The following is a 27,365-nucleotide window of genomic DNA, read 5'->3' as shown; positions in this document are numbered from 1 at the left end:
GTCACAGTCAGCAGGTCAGGATATGAACCTTAGCATGAGTCCAGATAGCTGGGCTTATGTTAAGTTACGTGCCCACTTGAAAGTGCTCCATGCAGGGGCTTGAGCAGCCAAAGCCTGTCATTGCTTCCTGCTGCTTCTAGGAAGGCTGCACTCAGAGAAACTATTATTAAAAGAAAAACAACTCACGAATCACTTGCAGCCGAAATAACTTTTTAAAAGTGGGGTTAGCAGATAGATACAAAAAGTGTTAATTCTGTAAGTAATGTGTTACAATTAGAAACCATCATTAATTAATCACACTCATTGACAGAATGAGGTATTTTCTTTGTGTCACATCCGGGTGTTCTCTTACTTATATTTTTATAACATGCAATTACAATTTATTACTTTCCATAAAAATTATGATTTTCAGGCATCCTAAGTTAAATGAATGATTCAATAATTTAAAACTGAGTATGTTATCTTTGAGGACTGTGAAAATGAATTGCACATTGTTGAATTTATAATGCCACTCTTGTGGATAACTCGGTCCCTGGGGAAGCTGTGAGCAGCACTGTCGCAAAGAGAGGAGAGGAGAGGTTGCAGGGTACAGGTATTTACTTCTCTTATATTTATGGCCTGATAGTCAGGGAGGCTGAGTGTTTGAAGGTTCAGCTGAAGTGGATCGAGTTGAAGGTGCTTCCCCAAAATCAAATCTTCATATATATGTTCACAGTTGACTAGAGGTAAAGAAAAGTTAAAGCAGAGAAATACGGGCAGGGAAAAGACTCAGGCATGAGAGGAGTCTTGAGTTGTGTGAAGTTAAATGTGGTCTGGCTTTTTGTATCCTGATTGATCAGAGAGATTCCCTTTTTCTCTGAGTGGAAAATTTAATGCAGGTTTTGGAGAGAAATGACCTGCTGTCCTAGACCAAAGTCAATGCCAGGGGGGTACTGTGTGACAGCTTGGATTTAATCTGTTTGTCTGACTTTTACTCCTTATGCAGGAGGTTTAGATGCTTTAGCATCCTTGGGGTGACAGGCAATGTATAGATGTAGGGTACTGTGTTATTAGCAGTAGTATTGCTTCTATTACTCATTTGCAGGGATTGTTCTGCCATTCTTGACCACTTTCTGATGATTTTAGGAGGTGAGTTAAATGGAGTGCATATAGCATATGGAGCAGTTTCACTGAATTTGGCGGAAACAGGACCAGTTTCTGTGTAATTTCTGCAAATTCATTTTGTTGTCCCTGATTTTTTTTCTCAAACCCTTCAACTAACCCAAAACATTAAAAATCAGATGCTTTGTCATTATGCTTCATGTAAAAATCAACAATTATGTGTCAAATAGGCAAGTATGAAGATGTTGTAGCATGATGACACACGAGCTATTAATTTTTGGTGATCGAAACACGTGTGCCCATACATATGTATTTAATCTCCATGTTGTTTCTCAGTTCATGATCACATATTCAGGATTTTTTCTTTGTTCTTTAAGAGAAAGGGAAAGCTGAGGCTTTTGGCAAGGGCTGGGAAGGTAGCAAAACTAATAATTGAGGGGCTTGAATATGAAAACTACCCTTGTGTCTCCTCCTTTGTCTAAAAGAGGAAGTGAGAAGATTTTTATCACACATGGATACTGTCACCTCCTTTGTTGAAAAGAGAATAAATATCCTGCCTAAATTCTTTTTTTTTTTTTAAAAAAAATTACTTCAGCTGAAAAATATACTTTATTCCCTTTTCAAATTAGTAATTTCTGCTACGCATGGCATCTCCTGCTTTTCAGTACCTTAATTGAAACTCTAATAATTGATGCCACCTTTACATATTTATTTCCTGTAGAAATAGTTTACACAGAGTCACTGATTCGGTAGATAAAAATAGCATTCTGGTCATGGGCTTCTCTCCTCGACTCGTTGCGATGATAAAAGTGATTTCCTGTTAAACAGGCAGCCCGGGACTGCAGTCACATGTGCATGAAGCTTCTGATTTACAGGGGTGCTTAGCACCCTGAACTCTGGTTTAATTCAGTGGGAGCTTTAGCACCAATAAATTAAAGTCAAGTATGTGTTTGAACATATTTTATATACTGTATGACAGGTTCTGATTACTTTCATTGTTGGATAAACTCAAGCCTGCATTTTTTTCCCCTTACTAAGTACTTTGTGATGTTTCTCATGCGTATATAAAGTAAGGAAAAAACACAAAAGCAATTCCCCTTCCCTAAAGCTCCTGCCCTTCTTATTCTATATAGGTGATTTAGCCTTTGCTTTAATGCAAACAATAGCATAAGGTACAGAATGTTTTTGATAGGTTCAGCAGTGTTTATCAATGCATTTAACTTAGCGAAGTGGCACTGGTTTACTGAATTGTAACCAAGCACAGAAATTGCTTAGAGAGTTATGCCTATTTTTGATAGTGCAGATCTTGGAGCCACAGAAAATTCTTGAGACATCAGTGTTTGTGATAATTAGGTTAAACAGGGTATGTGAGGCAATCAAATGGTCATATGCATGAGTGAGCTGATATACAGAAGATATAATATCATTAACCACCGGAATATCCATGTCCAAGTAAGAAAAATACCAGGACAATTAATGAGCAGGAGCTGCACACAAGAAGTCTCATTATTACCCAGTACTGTATCATATTCTGTGTGTGTGTTATAGACAATAGTTATGATTAAGAAAAATAATAATAATAATAAAAAAACCTTCTGAGGACTGCAAATCAAACGTTCAGAAGGCAGACAAATGTAATTCTGGCATTTCCTGCACTGCCTTCATTCAGCAGCTTTGTGCTTGTGTGTTACAGTCCAGAGTCTGATTATATGATCGCATACGATTTTTTTTCCACATAATCCCTGCATCGTTTAGTGCACAAGGAGAACCTATTCTTTGGATCACCTGGGATCTGAAATAGCTCCATTTGCAAGCTGATAGTTTAAACTCCTAGCAACCCAGACATGCCTACATAACCACCAAGCTTATCTAAGGTCTTCTGTCTCAGGAAATAAATTAACCCCTTCAATCCGAATAGCTACCCATGAAAAAGAAGAGAAATCAAGTCACACATTATTTTTATTTAAAAACATTGCAGTTATTTACTGTTTTTCTACAATTTGAAGTCTCATTAATCTCTTACATATTTATTGGCAGTAGAGTGTGAGCATGAATGAGTGAGATGTCATAAATGGATTGCTGTCTATTTTGTTTCCTTTGAAAACTGTAGGTTTTATTTATTGTTATGAAAAAGAAGTGATTCCATGTCAAACTTGGACTGCCACATGGAATACATGAGCACAACTGCCTTTCTGGGAACGTGTTAAACCAAAGCAGTGTATATTCCTGAATTGAGATTTTTAATAGGAAATTTAAGTGGTTTTGAAACCCTAGTTACTGTGAATGCTGGAGGGAAGGAATGTGTTACTGTATCTACTTCTGAGCTGGATTTTGAGAGAGAGTCTGCATGAGTCGTCAAAGGTGCCTGTGTAAGATGTGACCTTTTCAGTTCGTATTTATTATGTCTTCCCAAATACACACCGTAGCTGTACAGTGCCTGTCAACATTACATTTGGTGAAACTGGCTCTTTGAAGGGAAAAGTTCTCTTTTAATCCTTAAATACTATCCTTCTGAAGCTGCCCCCCCCCCAAAAAAAAAACCAACAACAACAAAAAAAACCAAAACCCACACCGTGAAGAAAATTGTAAGAAGGAGGGGAAAAATATGTTGGAACCTTCTTTCCCCTCCTTTCTTTTCCAAAATCCTTCCTCCTATTACCTCATACTTCTCCTTGTGATCTATTCTTTTTTATTTCAGTTTGTTCTTTTGAGGGCTTTTTTAATAAATGAAGTGCAAGTATCCCATCTCCAATAAAATACAGTGCATTTATCCAGTGTTGTACCAACACTGTGTAGTGCATCTCCCTTCCCAGAAGTGTCTTAGCTATAGCATCTGGTTGCTGCTGCCCATGCTGATTGTGAAAGAAGGTATCAAAACATTTTCAGTTGTTCAATACTTTTGGTGTCTCCCTCTAACTTCCAAGGCTCTAATTATAGCCCTTAAGCTGTCACTGGGCTTGGGTGTCTACAGCAGGATGAACATAAAGGGATCAGAACCATGGACAAGAAATCATGAAATGTGTATTAAACCCATGGAAAACATGGAAAATAACCTGTGGTATAACCCTAAGTACCTGATCAGCATGCCACCCTATTCCAACTAGTGACATACACTTGTTTGGTGAAGACTTGTCTCAAAGCTGAATTCAATGGCTTTATCCCTTCTGAATTGAATGGGGCATTCCCTTCTCTCTCTGCAATTTAAAAAAGTAAGCAGTAAGTGTAAATACAGGATATGACATTCTGTGAAGTGAGTAGTCAGGATTGGCTAGGTTTCGATTCTGAACAGGAACATTATGGAAACTAGCTTTTAACAAATGCTGGTAGGGAGTGTGAAAACTTACTACATTTATCTGAATGCTTGAAAGGAAATAATATCAGATGGTCTGACTTGTGTCATTGCAGTTTCTCAAATCATTCATTTACATCAGGCTATTGACATCTTCACAACGGTGCAGTTGGTGTTTATGGTAGTGTGTCCTTCCTAAATCCCCACTGCAAAAATAGTTGTCCCCAGGTGGGCTGGATCTCATCTTGTCTTGAGCAACCTCATCTATCTTACTGTCTTGCACTGCTGCAGACAGGGTGGAACAGCTCTGAGCACGACTGGACTCTGATCAAGGCCTTTGGGCAATCCCATAATGTTTCCAATAAATCAAAATAAACTGGCTGGCTGCTCTTTCATGTCCTCTCATTGTGCTGTATGTCCTGCTTGAAATGTGAGAAAATCTTTTATGGATTGAGTATTTTGGCAGGGAAACAAAAATAGCCTCCAGACCCCTCAGGTAGCAAGTCTGAGTGATGGGACAACAGCTGGAAGGGATTAAGCTTGTGGATGGCTAGGGAAGCTACACAAATGCTGGGGGAAGAAGGAACCATAAAGGAACACAAGTTCTTGATCTTGTGACTACAGAGCACATCCTCTAGTGTATGGTTCCAACAGGAGTGCTAGAGCCACCTTTTCTGTTAAAGAACCCTTTTTGCTCTCCACAAACATCACCAGAGAGTGGGGAGACCAATGCGCTGGCTACAGCCTATGTGACTTTGGTCTTCATCTTTTATTCATCTATGAAAGAGTGACAACTGGCCACCTGAAACATCCTCCGTAGTCCTTCTGGGCATACTTCAAATGGGATGTTAGTGCAGATAAGTAAGCAGCAGCATCTGTACATTAAATGCTCTGTGAACCTCATCGTTCTTTGCTTTGCATGGGCTTCACACTGTTGTGGCTATATGGGGTGGAAATTAGACTGCTCTTATTTTCTCATGTATGAATCAGCAGATAGTCCTATTTTTCATCTCTCATGGAGCAACTGGAAAGAATAAATAAGTTCTCAAGTAAACATTCCCAAACTTCTTTTTTGTGTTCTCACTTTCTGCAAAAATTTCTGCAGGTCTAACAGCTGTATAATGTATAAATCATTATAAAAAAGGCTTGAAAGGAACTTCACTGTTTATACTATAGCTTCCCTGCCCTTTAGCAGTGATGAAAACTGAAAATACCAGTGCATCTTGAATTCAAAGGAGAAAAAAAATAGATGAGAGATCATAAAGGGGTAACGTGGTTCAGCTAGACTCAACGTTTGGAATATTAAGCAGATTTGACCCATGCTGAGAAGGGTCTGAAGAGCAAATTCTTCTCAGCACCATCTCTTATGTCAGGACCCTGATTAACAAAGACATTTAAATAATGTCACCGCACTTCATACAGTTTGAGCCTATTTTCTCTTTTGTATAGCTTGTGAATGTAATTTTTTTTTCTTGCCATATTTGACCCCTGTCTACTAATAGTGGCAGGCAATGATACTTTGAATTATTATGCCGAATATGAATGTAAGCTTCAAACTAACAAAGCTTTTGCTCCTTTCCTGATGAAAGCACAATTTTGCAGTTGCTTTAAATATTATAGTTCTAAGTCTTCCATTGCTACTTCTACTAGGGATTTCTCAGTGAATTCATTAGGAGTGTCTGTTTTCATAGCCTGGCTTGTACAAATAAGAAGCAGGGATTTGAAAGTTCAGGGTATATCTTGCTGTGCTTAAGCTGCAGCAGTGTTACATATGCTGAACCTGTTTTTATGTTACTAGTGAGGAATAATGCAAGCTGAACTCTGAATTTCCTCTTTAGAGGTTTAAGTCTCTAAGGCTAAAACTAAGGCTAAGTTTTGATATTTGTTAACAGAATCCTGTGTGAATTAATATTTTCCAGGGGGCACACAGAATTTTGAAAGAACAATTCTAGAAAGATAAAGGTAAGGAAAAGCCACATGTGTTTTCCAGGCATGTGAAAATAATTTCAAGGGTCAGTGGCTTCACAGTTGGAATTAACGACATGGTAACAGAAAGAGGAAGAGGAGAAAGAGACTACAATTTTTTTGTGTGTAATGCGGAGAACAGTGATGTTGAGGGAATGTCCCTAATGAAATAATGATGTTTCTAGAAACACTGGCTTTTCCTCTTCATTACAGGGTGTTTTGGTGTTTGGGGGGTTTTTTGTTTGTTTGTTGGATTTTTTTGTTGTTGTTTTGTTTTTTCCTTGCAAACCTACTTAATTTGATCTGTCTCTAGATGGAGAAGAGGTAGAGGAGAAATGAATGGACTAAACCCGTCAGGTCTATTTCAAACCATATCTAGAGATTCAGGGCACAACAAACTTCCTATGATGATAATTTCATCTTTAAAGTGGTTTTCTACCTCTCTGTTTTTGGAAGAATGGAAATGAAACTACTGTTCATTTGATTGATACATCTGAAAATGGAAGTGATTTTAGCAAGAACTTGTTCTTCCCTTACTGAGTATCTAAATCAGAGTTCGCCCAAAGCCTCTGTGCTACATTTCGAGGTAGTCTGAACTGTAGTGAGTGACTGCCAACTGTCCAGACGGAAACTCTAAATCAGGCAGCAGATGAATGTGGGATTGCCTCTGCAAAAAATAACATTTTTCAATTGTTTTGCAGATTAGGAACCTGTCATACTTCATCTCTGTCACACAGCCCTAAACATGTTGTAAGGAGTTACGGGAAGGAGACTGAAGAATTTAAGATGACTAAACACAATATGTAATAGGAAATTGCTCCTTATTTAGGTTTTGTTGCAATTCATACTACAAACAGGTTGTGGTTTTTCCCTCAAGCCTTATTCTAACCCCTTAATTCATTGCACTTAGGGAACATTAAAAAATTCCCCAAATTATTTCAAATAAAGGCTGTCAGATATAGTTGTATGGAACCAGAGCCACAAAGTCTGAGAAGATGCATACAGAGAATCATTTCTTCTAACAGGTTCTCACTTCATTGTCACCTAGCGAGAGAAAGTGGGTGAAAGGGCAGGTTTCCAGCATCTTGACACCTGCCTTTCAGTAGTTTTCAGACTGGGGGGCTGGAATCTTCCCTTTTATCAGTTGACCTGTCTTCCGAGTTGGTGGATGAAAAGAAAGACTCTTTGCATTACACATTTGGAAACTTTTTTACAATGTGTGATGCTTTTGCCAATATTTAGTGGCTGCCTATAGTCCACCTCTCCTGCAAAGATCCAAAATATCCTGCTATTGTTGCATTAAGATAGCTATTTAACAAAGTGTACAGGAATTAGAGAGAAAGAAGTGGTATGTGTTTAAGTATTTTTTATAAGCTTTCCAAATCACTACTACAAATGCAGACATTAAACCCAAATCTAAATTGTGAGAGTGGTGGGTTTATCCTTTATTTAGAATAAAACAATGCTGTAATGTAACATTCACATTTTCTAAAGTCTCCTAGAGCACAATAAATCTCTTCATACCAACTACAACATACTGTCCCCAGGGATGTTACTAAATAGAGTAAATTTGCTGACTTAGATTATTCATCCTACCTGTATGTCTATCAAATACTGCTATAAAGAATGGGGAAAGCATTAGAACTGCTTTTTGTTTGGGTTTTTTTGTTTGGTTTTTGGTGGGTTTTTTATTCGTTTTGGTGGTGGGTTTTTTGGGTTTTTTTTTTGTTTTTGGGGTTTTTTTGTGAATGTTTTGTTTAACTTGAAAATAAAAAGTAGCAAAGAATCTTATAATCTTTTTGTCCTCCATTTTCCTGGATGTGTGCTTGAGAAGTCCTTTTTTGCTCATCATCACCATTTGGGCTGTGGAGTGGGGGTTTTTTTGCTTTTGAACTATTTCCATTTCAAAGCCAGTTTTCCATTTTGAGACAATTTGGCAGCCATCAATAGACAGAGAGTAATTTTTGTTATTTTTTTTTTACTGTGATGACTTTAGCAATAAGCAGAAGGTCTTGATATGAATCAATTTTTTTTCCATTTCACTTTGTATTTTATCAATGAATATTGCCTCAAGATTTCATCTACCATTAAAATGTCATCTCTGTGACAAACTCTGCCAATTATTTTATGTTTAATTAACATGTTCAGCACCATTTGAGAGTGAAACAAGTGTAGATATTGCTAAAAAGAAAAGAAGTGCTGGTTAGAGAGGGAGGTGCATGGAACATAGGTGTGGATCAAGTCAGGAGAACCACGTGCCCAGTTTCTGCCCAGAAAAGATCCTTATAGAAGTGAGCGGAGGTTGCGGCAACCCTGACTGTCTGTGGCTGGTAGGGTGTAAGGTGCTGTGGGGATTAGAGCTCTGAAGGAGAGACATTCTCCGTTCTCGGTCTCCATGGATTCTCTTTATCTGGTCTTTTTCCTTGCACTGTGCTGACAGCACTTCTCCTTAGGGAAATTCCTCTGACTGAGAAATCCACCATGGGCAAAAAGATGATATACCTGTGGTTCTGCCATAGAAATGTGTCATTGTACTAGGCCAGTTGATATGCTCTTGAAGAATACTGTTCGCTCTATAATTCAGAACACTGAATAGACTACCCCATACTCTTTTAAACCACGGCTGTTACAAAACCAGCTGGAAAATGAGGACATTGCAATGCTTTCCTTGGAAAAGCATTTGAGTCGTGTCATGTCAGGCATGACAGCAAATCTGGACTGTGCTGGTTAGCAGAGCAACTCTGCTCTTTGGAGATGGGCATCCCACTGACACTGAGCAGACTGTTCCACAATTCACTGGTGGCATTCAAGAAGTTAAAGTAGATATAATTTTTTTTACTGTATTGCTCAGTTTTTGTATTTCAGTTCTCTTTGAACTCAAAGATATAATAAAAAAAAAAATCAGAATTATCATCCAGAAAATGAAGAGTGCGTACTTAGGAAACACAAACAAAAACACAGCAGACAGTTTTGCCTGATGTTATGCCAGATTAATGTCTAAAATTTTTTTAATTAGGTATTGTAAATGTATATTTTGATTTTTTAATTTATTTTATATTGATACTTATTTCAAAAGGTGCCTAATGTAATACTGGAACCATGTCAAAATCAACTGACAGCTTTTAGGTAAGATACGGAAGACAACTGCAAAATATTCCAATGCAGAATAGAAGTAAGTTAATGGGCTTTGAAGTACTGTATTTGACACAGCTTACAATCAAAGTCTAAAACAACAATAGACAGGCTTTCCTGTTTGTATTTAGCTTTTGACTTCAGAGTAACTTTTCCTTTCTTTCCTTGGTGCTCCTGGTAGATTGCATGTGTGCTTTACACCACATGTGTTTCTGAACAGGTTTTTAGAATTTGGACTCAGATCTAAACACGTAAATTCTTCAAGGGCAAAGGCAGCATCACTTGTCATTGATTCTGCTGAGCATTTAAGAAGAAGTGACATTTACCAGGGCTTGTTTTGAAGATTTATAAATGCAATATAGATTTGGCAAGAATAGCTGCTTCAATAAATGTTGTGCTGTAGCATGTATGCATGGGCTTTACCACCAGCGGGTTCACTAGCACTTTGTCATCCAAGTAAAAATAAATATTCAATAAACAATTTATTAGGGATGTGAGTTCACTTCTGCTTCATTCCACTTGGAAAGACTTGACATCTGTTGCCTACATAGTGTTATTAAGGACACAATGAAATGAAGACAAATTAATTGTGGAATTGTCAAAACTATGTCAGGGAAACTTTTCCCTGGCTACAAAAATAATGCAAAGAATAATAGAAGAAGGGGTATGTCTAGGCTGTATATATATGAGGGTGTTTGGCATAATAGATAGGGGTAACCAAGTCATAATACATGAGTGGAAGGTATTCTTTCATGAGCCTGACTTCTGTTTTGACAAAAGTGCTTTGCATTTCTTAGGTGGCATTTGAAGAACTTACAATAAAAGTAAATAGGATTTACAACCATTACAATCCTCATTTGGACTACCAGATTTGTGTGACATGGCATTAACGTGAATGATAACAGGAGTAATGAAAAAATTATGTACTGCTTCCTATTTCTGTTAGCAGCACAAGTCCAGGTAGTGTGAGGAGAGTGGGAAGGGATCTGTTTTACCTTTGGCAGTGCAACAGTTACTTGAGTTCCCATGCAGGAGTGTTTCCTTCCACCCGTCCATCCAACCACAGCTTGCAAAGCCCCATGCCATCAAAGGCTACACAAAGAACTGGAGCAAAACCTGTTCTGGGCAACTGTCTAGCTAAACTTCAGTGGTACTGATGGAGAGGGAGCTTATTGTAACATGTTTATCTACACAGAATAACCGAACAAAATAAACTGCTCAGTCTCTAGGAGAGCCATGGAAAATAAGGGGCCTTGCTTCTGTGTCGGGTACCCTCATGGGATTCTGGGTGACATTTGAATGTGTAGGAGAGGTGCTTTGGCAGCTGGGATGCCGGGCAACTGCAGCACACCTTGCAGCCTTGCTGCTCGGGCAGCTGAAATCTGGTGTGTTGAGACAATCTTATTTAGCCTCAGCTGTAATGTGGGATCACAGATAAACACACACACACACACCACACCACCCCCCCACACACACCCTCCCACCCCACCCCCAGTCAACAAGACAGATTTTTTCCTAAATACAGAATGGATGTGGAAAGAGAGACTTATTTGGTTTTGATGACATATCAATGTGGTATAGGACTATCTTTGTGGCAACCTTGGAAATCTTGACCAATTCTAATGTACTTTCAAGCAAACAGGGTGATCAAAAACTATCTGAGAAACACCGGATACCTTTAGCTTTTAAAGCTATAAAAGCTTCAGGGGCATACCTTGGTACTGCATATAGCGAAATGAATCAAACCTGACTGACTGCTGAATATAATGTAAAGTGCAAAACTAGTCTTATTTGTCTGTCAGAACAGACGACTTCAGTTTATATGTTTGAACCTTTGGCATTTAGTAAAGAAGTAATTGACGGAAGAAAATACTTTCATGTCTCATATAATGTAAGTAAAGTAAAATCTATATCTATAAACATAGTTTATCTTATATAGAGGCCTAGGAGTAAATGGTTACTAGGAATAGCAAATTAACAATAAATCATTGACTTTTCAATGCCCCATATTTCTGTTTTATTTGTTGTAGTACATAAACCAAGTTAATCCTAGCTTCTACTCTACTCCTTGCAACCAAACCAATAGTCCTGAAGTATAAAATAAAATGATTGTTTTTCTAGAAAAAAGATATAATTTTTTTTTCTATTTGAAAGTGCTAACACTGTGTGAGTTACTATGAATAAGGAATGCCAGATTAAGGTCAGATCTGTAGCATGTAAATGGGTGAAGCAGGCCATTTTCAGTAGTTTATTCTCTCATTCCTTTCCAAGATTTGTGCCTTTTGGGGCCATCAAATCAAACATTTTCTAAATAGATTGCCTTGCTGAGCTACAGATTTGGGGAACTGAACAATGAGAATTTTGGAGTGAGAAAAGTGCAATTCTTCTCATTTTCATTCTGATATTAGGAACATCTAAAGAGGTGTGTATAGAGCTCTTGGATACCTTAGCTGTTGGATACACTTACAGGGACATTTGCTCATAATTTCATGACTAAGAAGCAGAAATCTGGTCAATGGAACAGAGATCTTGCATTAAATAACAACATACTTGTAAAACACATGGATAGCTTGGCTTTTTAAACTCTGTGTCTTTTGTTGAGCATTAGGTTAAACTGCTATGAAAGCAATCAGGTTGGTTGCTGAGATTTCATTTATCATGACTGTTATAAACAGAGGGATAACACTGCTGATAATTAAGGCTGCATTACTTTTACCAGTATTATTTATATGTCTATTAGAGTAGTTTATAGATGAAGAGAATAACCAATGTTCCTTTCTTACTTATGCATCTCTTAAAAAGAATTAATATGCAGGTTTTGTTTTCTTAACATGGGAGAAAAATGCATGTGACATTTAACCAGGATACCCTGAGGAAGTGGAAAATAAGGCACATGAATGTTCCACCACATCAAAAGTATGGTAATAGGTAGCAGTTGATTATCTAGAAATATATCAATATTTCTTAAAGCTGGAAGCCACTGATCAGGAGACTTATCTTCTGTAATAATACTAAGTGAAAGAAATATGAGCTATACCACCAATGTTTTTGAAATGCTTTTTATTGCTGGTTCACTTCAGTGTTTGCTCTAAAGGAGGTTTGCTGCTTTGTATGCTGTTCAGAACTGCTGATGGACAAATTTCTGGAATGAATGGTATTTTTGAAAATATTTTTAGTTCCTTGATATTAGTTGCTGATCCTTAAATAGTAGAAATACACTGAAGTTAAGAAAAAAAGCACCTCCCTGCCACTTAGGTAATGACACATTGCTGTAGCTCTTGGTGAACTCTATTCTTGTCACTGCTTGCTGTTTATGCTGGCCAAATTCTACAACATTCAAATGCTTCACAAAATGCAGTACAACTTTAACCCTTGAAACTGGGTTTTGTTGTGTCTGTGTTGCAGGTAGAGTCAGTTTGTGTCCCATTACAAGTTGAAGGGAAGATTCAAAAGAAGGAAAACATGCTTTTGGTCCTCCCTCCTGGTGCTTGCTCCTCTGTGGCTCAGCCTGCAGGTCCAGGCTACACATCAAACTGTGGTCTTTGCCCCGAGGAAGTTCACTGTGGTTCATATGGAGCACAGTGGGCATAGCAGTTCTGCACAGTTAACGTCAGACCTTGGTGGCACGAAGTTAGTGGAGCTATTTAGTGGAACTATTTCAGAACATTCAGGTTTTAGCTGAACATAGAACATAGAAAGGTAAAGTTGCTCCCAAGAACAGTTGGAAACTTATATTCCCTCTGTATGTTTTATTTCACTGTTATGTCATCATTGCATGTTTTGAGGCATTTTGTTAATGACAGTTTTTAGTAAATGACATTTAAACCTAGCATCTCTTGATGGTGATGAGCAAAAAGTGATGAAGCTTTTTGAAGTGATTTGTTATGAATGGGCATCAGCTGGAACCCTGCTCACAAAGACTCGAATTTTAGGGGCTCTAAGTTCATATCTGATTGTTCCAGATCTTTCAGTGTCAGTATTTTAATTCATCAATGGTCTTGTTCAAAAACTAATTCAGAGATTTTAAAAAAATCTGCTTTTTAGTAGCATTGTGATACATCGTGGTAAAACTGAATCACAGCTCATAGCATGGCATTTTTTAAGTATTCAGAGACATCAACCCCAGAAGGCAGTAAAGAAGCTAGAAAGAACTAGAAATCAGAGTGCATGTAGCTGACAAATCATCAATGTGACTTCGTGAATCAGCATTATATGAATTGTCCAAAGATGTTATTAAAGCTTAGTGAGGTATTATCTCCATGAAACAAGGGAGGGAAATGAACACCAGGTAGGAAATCATTTCAGTCAGAGCTTATCTAACTAAATCATTTCTATTATTGGCTAAAATAAGTTAAATTGCCTCATTTTTACCCACGGACACCAGCTAAGTACATGGGCAGACACTGTACCTTAGCTGACGAGTGGTGCAGTAATTTGTTAATTGTAATCAGCTTGTAAATCAGAGCCCTGAAATGCAAAGACTAAAAATGCTTAAATGAAAAAAATATCTGTCATGCAATGTAAAGTGCCTTGCTGTTGCAGTTGTTGGAAGGTCAAAACTCAAAAAGTTTATGTGCACAAGAGAATAAAAAAAAGATAATTCAAATACTCCTCTGGCTGAAAATGCCTTTCAGGGCTGCACAAATTCACGGTGTATTTTCTGTACACGGGGGGAATTAAAACTGAAACCTGAGGAGCACTAATCAGGTTTTTGGGAGAGAAGTGTGACCTGCAGATTGTTCATCATTGCTTCAGGCAAACAGGCTTGGCTAATGTACTTCCCTGGAAAACTCCTGGCTTTCAGCCACCAAGATCTTTACAAGATTCCAAAGGGAACCCTAACTTCTGCAACTGCTGTGCTTTTATTAATAGTAATAGCAACAATAACAATAATTGTTATTGTTGTTACTGCTTTAGAAAGAGACTGTACAAATGTATGTGATATATGGCCTTTTCCTGGAGGAATTTACAGTCCAAGAGAAGTGGCTTAAAAGTGGAAAATGAAGGCTATGGTTCCAAACAAACTATATAGAGGCTTTCTGCTTATCATCTAAAATAAAAAAGTATTACCTTTTTCCTGCTTTAATTTGTATTGCTTTTCATGCAGAACAGAGCATGGTGAGTAGGAGACCAAAGGCCCTCGCTAGGGAAAGTGTTTCAAGTATGTCAGATTTCCCTGCGTGATACGCTGTGAAAATCCTGCAGAAGGCTTTGCTCTGACTCATTCTAACGTTCCCTCTGTACTGCTGGTACAGTGGTCTGTACATCAGTCTTAAAGACTTATATTCAGAACCAAATGTGGAGATGCATTTGCATCTGCAGCCTTTGCTGTGCTGCCCAGTTTGGCACTCCCCTATATTGACTTCACTTGTGCAATTGAAAGCACTCCTCTGACAGCTGAAAATTGATTTTTCACAAACATCAATGAGAGTTCAGCAGTTACACAAAATGGGGGTGAGAACCAATACGTGGAGCTGAAAGAACACTTCTGCTTGTAGACATTTAAAAATACATGAAGAACTGTAGATCTGAGATGAATTTGCTAGAATATGTGTAACCTGTATATCCACTTAATTTTCTATACTTACTGAAGTGCCAGGACGTTTCTGACCAATTCTACCTTGTTACAGGTGATGTTTTAATTCCCAGACTGAAGGCACTTCAGAATTCCTTTCCCAGAAACTATATTTTTCATGAAAATAAGGCTGTCATCCTACTGTTAGCATGAAATGAAATGGATAAAATAAAATGAGAAGGAAGACCTGCTGATTTTATATGCATTGTTAACTACTATTTGGACAATATCTCCATTCTTAGCATTGTACAGTCTAGCATTACAACCAATTTCTGCATACTAAAGAGATCCTGCATTATGAGATGAATGAATGATAGTTTAGAGTGGTGTACAACATCTCAGAAAGGAATAATAAGGTAGAAAAGGAAGGAGAAGGGAACAGAAAAAAATGAAAGATATTTCAACAGAAAATGAAACCTCACCACTTCTTATTCTAAAAGGAGATTTCAGAGCATTAATGTAGTAAAAAGAGCTGTCTTGCAGTGTAGAACTAACGTCAGGCTTTTGGAGTTAAATCTGAAATAGTCACATGCACTTGGATGTGATTGTCGGCTAACACAGGTGGGTTCAAAGCTCAGTGAAACAAGCAAAGCAGTCTCATCTTTATTTTAGTATCACTATTTTGGGTGCATGTGAATATTTCCTCATGTTCATGAAAACTCCTTGGGCTGAAAGCGCTGAGGAAATGTCTGTGCATAGTCCAGGGTCAGAAGGAAATTGAGAAATAGAAGCTGCACCTTTATTGCTCACCATGTTCATTTGATTGGGGTTTTTTTATAAATATTTCACAGCCTAGACATCACAGAGAGCCGTTCAAGTTAAAGATGCAACTGAACCTGAGTTAAATTAAAGTTGAACAATAATATAAAGTAACTACTCAAGAAGCCCCCTTTTTGCATATCTTCATTCCTAAAAAGCATTTCTGTGAATGGAACCATCTGCTTTCAGGTTGAGGGTCATCAATTTGTGAAAAGGATTATATAACATGGTGAATAGCATGGGATTTATCTCAATGATTTGGGAAGTATTTTCTGCGTATCCATTCTGTTCTAGTCTTTGGAAAGTAGCCTATTCTAGTTGGTAGTTAGATGATATGTTTTGCATTATCATATTATTCTTTTATTACTATCAGCTCCAGTGGCAGAAAAATCTTATGTAACACTTAGAAAATTTCTCTTGTATAAACCAATTATTTGTAGCTGCCTACAAGAGCTGAAATAAAGGTAAGAAAACATTGCATACTGAGTCCTGTGAGAGCATTTTATAATCTCCTTGGCAAATGAAGCACTCATTTGGCTTTTTCAAATAATAGAAATTCCAAAAAAACTGAAGAGAAAAGCCTTCCCTACACCTTCTGGGATAGTTACTTAGAGTAAATTAAAATCAGAGCTGTAAGCAGATCATGCTGGTAATTTAATTCTATGGAGATTATCACTTTTATGTATAATAAAACAATATATGAAAATTTGAAACTGTAATCCTTAGGCAGCCCTTTCATCTGTTCATTCAAATGGAAGCTATTTGCCTGTGAGTGTGAGTGAATCGCTGCTGAATGCAGCGACTAAAATTCTTGCATATTATAAAAATCTCACTAGAAGCTCCAAAAGATGGCAACAAACTCACCGATGCAAATCTGGTACTCAGAACTGCTGCTGGGGAATGCAGTGGAAAAGGGAAGGAAAAAACAAAAGCTCCTGAGGATTTCCAGGAGAGAGTGACCACAGTTCCTGCTGAAATGGATTGAACAAGAGTGGTGAAGACTGCTTATAATTCTCAGTTGTTCTTCAAATACAGTCTATACCAGATTTTCTTTTCATCTAGAAGACAATACAGTGTTTAACCAGAGCAAACACATTTAATTAGAGTAAGTTTTCGTGTAAGTGTAGTGCAAAACTGTCTTGACAGATTTTTTTCCAATTTTGTAGAAACCATCCTTAGTCTCACTTTTCAGAACAAACGAATATTCCAAGCCAAAGTTCCAGGGGAATAAAAGGTTGTGGTTTAAGAGGTGGGTTTAACTTCTCTCTTACTATTTTTTCCATAACCTGCCATTGCAAATTGTATTGCAAAATTGCTTTGGGAAGAAGTTATGGTTTTCTTTTCTTGTAAGAGGAAATGTCAGGATTTTATCTTTTGGCTGCATTTTTAGGTAGAAAATATAGCAGTTGAAAGAATTAATTTTGTTCTACACAGAGCAAACTCAGCATTAAAGCTGCAATTTCTACTTAGCCAGTGCTGAAACATGTGAACCTTATTGGGTATGTCCTTGAGCTCTGAAAATGGAGGTCCGGGATGAGAACAAGTGCAGCTCCTCTGGAGAATGTGGAAAGGCAGCTTGCAGAAAGGCATGTCTGTATGTTGACCTGTCTGTTGTGAAAATAGGGAAGAAAGCAAATCATTCCCAATTCTGCAGCCGTTCTGACAGCTAAAGTAGGCATTAACAATTTGCAACACATGGCATGGGGAATGAAAGTCTCTGAGCTCTACAACTGAGAGTTTCCTAGCTGAAATGAAGTAGCAGTTGAAGGTAGTTCAGTGAAAAAACTATTGTATCATCCACCGTGTAGGGACAAAATAATGTTACCAAAATTGGGGGAAAAAATAATGTCACAACTCAAAAATAGTACATGTTCTGGCTTCAAGTCTGAAAACTTCTGAGGTTTTTTGGCCTTTATACAGTGATTTTCCTGACAAAGGCAGATCAAGTTTTAATATATAGGTTTCTGCCAATATATAATAATCTCCTGCCACTTTGAATGGCCTTGGTACAATAAAATAACTTTGTTGCTAATATATTGATGCAGAAAAATAATGTTGGATTTCAGTCTTATAGTGTTAGCCTGTCAGACACAGGTTTTGCTAGATTTGCCTGCAGAGCCCTATGCAGCCTCAGCCAGGAGAGTCAGGAAAAGGGTCGACAGCACAAGCAGGAAGATTTGCACAGCCAAATATTTGGGCAGTGAGAACTGTTGTTTCTGTAAATTGGGCTCTACTGATTTATACCAGAACTCCTTTGCAGAGTTAAAGAGCTGATGTTTTTCTTGCTTAGCCTTCAGAGGGGGTGAAGATTATTTGTATGAATAATTCCGAACTAAAATAAGTTGAGAGAGAAAAGCAGCAGATTAGTGTTTTCAACAGTTGGTAATACAATTTACATGCATGAAAGATGTGGTCAGGTACATTTGAAGAGACATCGAGTTTCTCTAAGATGAAAAACAGTCAAAATCAAAGGAAAGAATGCCATTACTTAGAAAAATTGAACAGCCAAGAGAAGGAAATACATATTTGAATTCTGATTATCTTTCAATAATTCTGTGTAATTGGTAGAGCAGCAAAGCTAATTAAGCAAGTTAAAAGTGAAATTGTATGATAAATGTGAAAACAATTTTGACTTTCATTTTGGAGAAAGAAACTAATATCACCTTCACCAGTGTGAATCTGTGAAAAATATTTTCTTCACTATTTACACTGCTTGCTTTTGATTTGATATCAATTAATAAAATAATTCCTATAGTCTGTGTTGGCATAGTCATTGCTAAGTGTTGAACATAATGGGGACCTAAACAATAATAATTTCATTATTATTTTTGTAGTCATGGGTAATAATAATAATTAATTTTGCTGTAGAAAGAAAAGATCCCAGGAGATACATGATGATAATAAGGAAAGACTGCGTTGTATCTGGAGCACCTCATTGGTTTTGATGTGCAGGTTGGGTTTACTAAAGGTCTTAACGACTTGTCTTCACTGTCTCTACATCAGTATTCCCTTTCTACATACGTTTAGATTATGGAATATCAATTACAATTAAATTAGAATTAAACCTTGGGCTCTGACACCACTGAAAAGTGCTACTTTTTTTGTGGAAAATTTGTATCAATGGCAATTTTTGTGGAGTCCACTCCTATCAATGCTCTTCAACTGAGAGCAATTTTATATCTGCTGCTGTTGTTGTCGTAGTATTTGCGTCACTCCCATGTCTCCTGGACTCCTCTTTTTCCCTGGAATTGCCTGTCTGTGGGAATTCACGGTTGGGAGACACAGGTCCAGGGCAGACCTGCAGCAGGAGGGATGGTTAATCAGGGGTTGGACATCCCCCCATACCGTTCCCCGTTAGTGACATGGAAGTAATGCGTGTACAGGAGCACTGCTGTGATCCTGCTCAGCCGGTGGAGATAAATTGTAATAATTGGGTCGTGAGCCAGGAGCTGGCGCTAGGTGTGACGGCAGAGACAAAGGGAACAGGAAATCGCCATACGGCGTCATATGCTCCTTCTCAACCTTAATTCTGATTGCAGCTGTCAGTGTGGCATTATGGTTCCTGAATGTGCTGTTTTATTGAGCTCAGTGTGTGGGAGAGATTTTTTTGAAGCTGGAACAATGCTGGAAAATGATTGGCATAAGGTTAGCTTTAGATACATTGTCGTTCCTGAGATAGCTGCTTAAGAAACAGGAATATTAATTTATTGACAAGAGGATTTTTGAATTAGTTAAAATTTGCATTTTTCATCCATGTCTTGTTCTAATTCTTATGTGAGTTAGAAGTGCTAGCAGATACAGTTGAGAGGGCATATTCCCTTAACTCTAGTTTCTTAAGCTCTGTAGCAAGTATTCTGTTTCAATTTCACCTTTTTTACTCTCTTTTAATGCAACGGTTGTGTTCTTTTACAGTATTAAGGATGGTATACTTGCACTGGTTTCAAATACATTAGGAGAAAATGTTAAAGTAGTGCTGCAGGAGACAGAAAATACACCAAAGTTAACAAAAGGTACACCGTCATCACGACCATTGAGAACTGGGATTGCAGTGGTTTCTTATGTCTTTTTACCAAAAGCTTTGTTTTGTGGAGGCATGAAAACCTAAGCATTGAACCCTCTGTCTGCAGCCAGTTATATTGCTCAGGACTGAGAGAAGTGAGCATCCTGCCTGTACACAGGTACCTCACATAACTCTTCTTGCTTTAATTTGTACAAAACTATTCAGAGTAATCCTGTGTATTTTTCTTCAAAGTTTATGTTATGTATTGTGTACTTTTTAGCCTTTAATAGTGCTAGCATTGGCTTAGAGTTACAAAGTAAAATGGTAGTGATTTTGGACACATAGTTAATAAATTAGTAGCTTTATGGCTATGCTAATTATTTAAATATATATGTATTTTGGCTGAACATCTTTTGTTGCACATTCTTCTAAACTTGAATGTTATCTTAGTTTCTCCTCCCACATGAATTTATAAAAAAAAAAACCAGAAATGTGTAGTGCTAGGCAGCAGAGAAGTAAACTTGAACATAAACTTTCATGTAAAAATAATTTTAATACACTACAACAAAACAGTCATAGGTACATGTTGACTCATTTTTGGGTATTCATGTAAGAACATACTATGAGCATCCTTAGATTAAGATTTGTAAAATTATTTGAATCCATCTACTACATGGGACATTTGAAAAGGTAAAATTTGCATTTGGAAAGGATGAATCCGGTCTAAAAATAGCTTAGATAAAGATTCTTCCACCTCCCTAGGGTCTGAAGTAATTTACTGTAGCCATTAACATCTAGCATGATTTCAGGTGAAGCGTTTCATCAATAAACTTGAGTAACATTTTTATTTAAGAAAAGGAGAAAGGAGGAGCAAAAGCAGAGTGTCAGAGAGGTGTCAGAGGGCTTTTTTGTTTGTTAAAGCCATTCTAGACTGTTTATTAGTAGTATTTTCATTAATTTAAAAAAAAAATAATCTGAGATGCAGTCCACCTAAATCCTGCCCAAATGGGAACTTTATTTCCTAAAACTTGTCTAAATCTCAAAGAACAGCACAGTTTGAATTCTTCCTAGGCCTGTCTAAATCTTATACCCAACTTATTTAAGTATCTACTCCTTAGGCTTAAAATTTGGTAAATATTTATTAAATAAAGTTTTATTTCTGCATTCTCAGAACTGTCTGCTTTGGCAGAATGGACAAATGTCATGCTTATAATTCTTTTTTACTTCTGGGATTAAGTAAACAGGCAATAAACTCCACCTCAATAGGGTGAAATAAACTGAACACATTCCTTTTTTTTAATAGCCCACTGAATACAGCACTCATCCAAGGAGCGAGGTGGCCAAGTTCTGGGTTCTGCTGAGACTGACTCATGATGCTTTAGCTGCATCTGAAGAGACTGCTCTATACCAACAGATCTGACGTTGGCTGCCAATGGTGATTAAATTTATAACATATGTATGAAATAGGGACTGAACCAAAAATCCCCTTTCTGAGGCTGATTCTGGCAGTGAGATACATCCCCTTTCATCTGGTGCTAGAGAGGATTTTGCTTTAAGTGGTTTCTTACAGGAAGATAGAGATGGCAGGGTAGCCATCTCTAGAACTTTTACTGAATCGAGTGTTTTTTGGTGTTTTACTGTGCATGGCATAGAAGCAGAATTTCTCTTCAATTATGTAATATTTAGTTTTTCGATAATTACAGATAATTGCATGGGAAAGTTCTATGAACTGAAGTGTTACCGTAACATCTAAAATCTACAAATTGGGTAACAATTATGTTTGGAGTTACACCATTATTTCAAGTATAATTACTATGAGATTGGCAGTGCATGTAATTAATAAGTAATCACTGGAATTTGTCCTCACAGTTGCACTTCCCCCTTGTTGTAAAGTTCTTTGTCACATTATAGTATAAAGATAACATCAGTTGACCTCCACATGTGTTATACTAAAACTCAAAATAGTATTTCCATTGCAGTACTAGCTCCTTAATGTTATAAAAGCATTGTTTCATGGAGAAAACAGAGAAGGTACAGTGTGCTGTGTATGGGGAAGAAGCAAAGCAACCTTTCAACAGATACCAGCTAGTGAGATAACTTTTCCATAGCTATCCAAAGTAACCCTTTTTATCTACTGAAGCTGGTTTGTAACTTGCTAAAATTCTATTGAAAGTTTTTCAGAACCTCCTCACATCATCTACTGCCTGCCTTCCATTGTAGGGAAAGTTTGATTAACATAATTTCACACAGAAGAGAAGAATTTGTAGTTCATTCTTGGGTTCCACTTTGTCCTGATTTCAGCTGGGATGGAGTTAATTATTTTCTTAGGAGCTGGTACAGTGCTGTGTTCTGGCTTTGATGTGAGACTTTTCAGTTCTTCAGGCCTTGCTAGGGAAAAGACTGGAGGGGCACAAGGAGCTGGGAGGGTACACAGCCAGGTCTGCTGACCCAAACTAGCCAAAGAGGTGTTCCACACCATGGGACGCCATGCTGGGTGTATATACCTGGGGGTTGGCCGGGGGGGCAGGTCATGGCTCAGGGACTGGCCGGGCATCGGTGGGTGGGTGCTGAGCAGCTGCCCCGTGCACTACGTGTTCCTTTCTTCCTTTCCCTCTGGATTTTATTCTTTCCCTTCCACTTTTCATTATAACCGTTACTGTCATCAGTACTTTCATCATCAGTACATCAGTACTGTCATCAATTGTTATTATTGTTCTTTCATTTATTTTTCCTTTTTCAATTATTAAATTGTTCTTATCTCAACCCTCAAGTTTTACATTCCTCTCCAACTTTCCTCCCCACCCCTCTGGGTGAGGGGGGAGTGAGCGAGTGGCTGTGTGGTACTAAATTGCCAGCCAGGGTTAAACCACGACACACTTGGACAAAGCTTCTTTTTTCTTTTTTCTTTCTTTTAATATTATTTATATAAGATACATTTTTGCCAAACTTTAATAGTTTTGATTCTGTTTGATTGTTTGTTTCATTATTTATCAGGTTTTACCTGGCGAGACGATTATACGCAGCATGTGATTGGTCAGGAACTCTCAACCATTCACAAAATACACACCAGGCACCCTGATATATTTGCATCTGAAGGCTCTGACATGGGAAGGTAAGTCTTCAATGGTGGTTTTGCCTGGTAGGTTTTTGGGAGGATTTGTGAATGATAAGAAATAGATAGGCACTGAAGCTGAATTAAACACATCACCAAAACCACTATCTATATGAGAAAGGAAAACCAGTTGTACAACAGCACAGAAAACACCAGACAGAATGAATGAAAACCCTCAACCCTGTTCTTCTGATTATCAGCAAATCAGGAAAACACACCTTCTGTTAATTTAGGTGTCAGAATTCAAAATATCAGGTCTTTTATCCCGTTTATGCAGTGTCTAGTGTCAGTTCAGCCTACTTATGAGCTCTACTTATGACTGGCTTAAAAAGGCAGACTTGTATAGTAGCTCGACCACAGGAGACATTTTATTCTGGAAAAAGCCAACAAAAAGAAACAAGAAGCATTGAATGACATTCTGGGCAAGTAATTATATTTTCAAACTCATAGTCTTCCAAAACATAGCTGTAATTGATTTGAAGTCCATAGACTCTAAGCTTAGTTGCAGAGTTTGTCCAGGAAGGAGAGATTCATGCAAGTTCCCATGACAGAAAACAGTGTTGGGACATTTTTATCTATTCTTTGCATTATAGAAGCTATTTTCCTCATGGCTTGAAAGATATTGAGGCGTGACTTAGCAGTTACTGGTGGCAAGAGGCACGTCTATAATTCTGTAGAATGTTATGGCTATAGGACCTGCAATTATATCAACTTGATACACAGATACACATATGTATTTTGTTATGTCTGGTTTTTCCTGCAGGCTTTTAAGTGCAACTCAATCACACATACCCAGAAGAAAATTTTAAAATGCATAAAATTTTAGGAACATTAAAAATGGTAAATTTTACTTTCTCCTGCATGATTTTAAGAAAAGCAATCTCAAAATTCATGAAATTAAAAGAAAGTGTTTTTTGTTAGAAAACTTTCTTCATAGTGGATCAAAGCTGGAACTTCTGGCTTTGATGGGCAAGATAAATGTTGGACTTTAGATATTCCGATACTGCAGTATGTATTTTGCATATACCGCAAAAAATTTCCTTTTCTAGATTTCTATTCTATGGAAATAAAAATGCTGTTTAATTGATACTTCAGTGGCTTCAGCTGTGTTTGCCTCTTTTGTTTAAATTCATAGAATCTGACGCCATATTTCACATTTTTGCTGATTCAAAAGCATTCCTTAAAATTACAGCACTATACATTTCAGGAGTACAGTAGAATAGAAACTTAACTTCTACAGAAGATACTGATCTATAGATTATCATAAAGGTGACAACAACATGCGGTTGAATCCATAAACATGTTTCTGCTGCTTAGATACACAAAATCTTAGGTACACAAAATGCTGTTACTGTATGGATTACTCTCTGTACATGGTATCAGAAATGATTCTTAATATCTTCTGGGGGATTTTTTTTAGAATAAGTGTATCTGAAACTTTTATTCATGAGAGTAAGATAAAATAGGCCAGATTTCCATGAGATCAAGCCTGTATTCTGCAGTGTTCCAGATTCATAGTTACACAAAAATAAAAAGTACAAGAAGATATAAGAAATAATTTAGTTTTTAGACTGAGAACAAACAGATGATCGCTTTTAGGACTTCCTGTTGTGATCAGGTTTGAGCTGTTTTGCATTTTAGCTAGAACTATATGTTAAAAAAATAACCCATTTTGTTTATTGACACTTTAGGAACATCAGAATTTCAAATGTGTTCCACTTATAGCCATTCCTATTGTGGATAGATTTTCTGAAGTTACCAAGCTGTGCTTCTGAAAGCATTATCTTATGTGCCAACAGTTTAAAGCATTAATTGATTTTTCTTGTTGCCATTTACAATATATTCTGTAGGTCAGGGAACAGTAGGAACTTTTCCTCTGGCACCTTGTAGATTCTCATCAAGTTTGCTATATGCTCGGTGTGCTCAATGCACTTGCTAAAATGTTATCAGATAATAATTAAATAATTAAAAAAAGCAACTTGGTGTAGGTATCTAATTATCAAAGAAACATTATGGCAGGAAGACCTTTTATTAAGGGTAACCGTGTGTAATAAGACAATATGAAGTCATACTAATGAGTCATTAATCCCCACAGAGCTAGTGAGAGCGAGAAAATAGACTCAGACACTTGAAAGGTAAATTGACTTAGGCTAAATTAGTGCGTATGAAATCTGATGAAACAGAAGACATGGATTTCATCTTAACAAAATGCTAAAACTGGGAGCTTGATTTCAAGATGAAAGTTCTTTCTTTGGTGGCTAACTGGAGTGTACACGGTATTTCCTGGGCCCTTATTAAATTTCAAAAAACCCCCACTCTTGAAAGAGGATCCAAGATAAAGGAAAAGAGTCCATTCTGCACACAGGGAATAAATGTCAGCTGTGTTCATTGGTGCAATTAGGCAAAACCACAAATGTTTCCAGCAAACTTCAATGTATGAAATGGTGTATAGCATTATTTCCATAATATAACCATCATTAAGTCAGTAATAAGATTCTCACAGCATTTTAAAGGGAGAAACATTATTCTAAAAAGTTTGGTATTTATTGACAACATTCTAGAAATATCTGAGGTGCAGTGATTTAGATATTTCCGCACAAAAGCTCCTAAAGTATTGGGGTTTTGTAGCAAATATAGAATTATTTCTGTGGCTAAATAATTATATATGTTATTGTCTTTATACCCTAAAGTTCATTGTATGCAAAGTCCTTTTTCAGAACAAATTTAAACTGAAAATGCTTCCAAATAAGTGCACAGGAAGAACTCATTTCTTCTGTTCATTCATTTTCCAATATCACTTTATCAAATTTAAAAGAAATGTTTTAATTTGGTTGCAATAATAGCTCACTTAATGTGTTTTTGTGTTAATAAGGTGAACAACAGTGATATACTAGTGAACTACAAATTTTTTTTACAATCTTTCAGATGTGTTAATAGGATTTCATGAAAGTTGTCATCAAATTAAATGTAATGCTTTGTTAGACTTTTACTTTTTAAATGTCTAAAAGTTTACAGTATAAAATACTACAACTGATGTGGAATTTAGACACAATTTGAGTGTAATTACTGTCTCCATAAGAAAAATGAGAAGTCTTTGACCCCAAACTTTGCTTCTATCACCGGTGTGATTATACACTGTAAATAAGGGCTTGAAAATCTAACCTGAATACTGACTTTTATCTGTGCATTCATTTCCCATTAGCTCCAGTGGAAATCCTCAGGGCAGAATTTGGTCTGGTATTTCCATTCTCCTTTTCTTTTCAAAGTTAGCAAAGAACGGAGAAGATAGGTGTTGGAATTAATTGATGAATGAAAGATGAGGTTTTGAAACTGGGAAACTTTCACCTCTTTGGATTAGTTCATCTCTATTGAAGCAGAAAGCACACTGTCCAGCTCTTTCTAAAACTGTAGAACAGTTTTCCTCTGGCTTTAAGTTGAAAAGGAGGTGAACAGTGTTACCTGCCTGTCCACAGTTCGTCATAAGGCAGAATTTAAAGCTCTGGAATAAGAGTAAAAAGTATGAAGAGCACGAGGACTAAGCAAGACTGATGGTGAATTATATCAAGATCACTATAGTCCTCTTTGCAGTAAACCTTTGTTTTCTTGGCGTTTGGTTACTTGATGGGTTGTTTTACACTGGGGAGAGGTGCAGGTTTTTTCTGGTACGTCAAAGTAAGCAACCCTCTAAGCACTATTGGTTGCAATGCTACCACTGTAAATTAGATTATTAATTACATTTATTGGTATTAAATTAGTCAGGACACGCATTTGATAAATCTGTAAGCATGGAAGGAAGGACATAAGAGCACTCTCAAGCTGTGCCCCTACATAAGCACCATGACATGGGCTGGTAGAATAAAACTTTGCTTACAGTGGCATGGACATGTTGAAAGTCAAATGATGACTTGTGTCCCTGAGCTGGAAGGCTCTTCCACCTGGAGCTGTTCATCACTGAGGAAGTGTGTAGGTGTGTGGGTAGGAAACGGTGACACAAAAAAGGTGACTTCCCTCAAAACAATGTGTCACAGGGAAGAAAGCAGACTTGGAACCCTCTCTGCTTTCTTGCACAAGGAATGAAATAGTTACTGGTGTTGACATTCAAATTATCATCATCATTGACATGTTGTTGAGATAGATGAGGAGAGCCAGTAATAATTCAGATTCATTGCAGACACTGCTCTGAATCCCATATAACCATCTCTACACTGCTGTTGTTTAATCACATTTTTAGCTTTTCCTTGCAAACGTCACCAAGATCTGTCTAAACCACTCAGGAAACACTGCCATCCTGTGAATCGAGGGCACCTGAGGAGAGCAAAAGAGATACTTGTTCAATCTCATTATTCCCTTTTTAAGCTGTTTGCTGGAGCTGACTTGCTCAGTTATTTCTGCACATCCAGTATTCTCACTGTATTCCATAAATTGGTGCAGG

The 27,365-nt window shown here is 37.3% G+C and overlaps 1 protein-coding gene across 1 annotated transcript in view; it reads left to right on the top strand.

Moving 5' to 3' along the window:
• Positions 1 to 27,365, top strand: part of PTPRN2 (protein tyrosine phosphatase receptor type N2) — a 663,462-nt gene that overhangs the window by 212,743 nt on the left and 423,354 nt on the right. Inside the window, exon 4 of the mRNA XM_037386391.1 lies at positions 22,816 to 22,933. Within this exon, the coding sequence (XP_037242288.1) occupies positions 22,816 to 22,933 (118 nt within the window). The remainder of the gene's footprint in view (positions 1 to 22,815; positions 22,934 to 27,365) is intronic.

Source organism: Falco rusticolus, chromosome 4 (genome assembly GCF_015220075.1).
Source record: "Falco rusticolus isolate bFalRus1 chromosome 4, bFalRus1.pri, whole genome shotgun sequence".
In the NCBI taxonomy this organism is placed as follows: Eukaryota; Metazoa; Chordata; class Aves; order Falconiformes; family Falconidae; genus Falco; species Falco rusticolus.
Note: the sequence above shows the minus strand (reverse complement) of the source record. Positions and strands in the feature narration are given on the sequence as shown.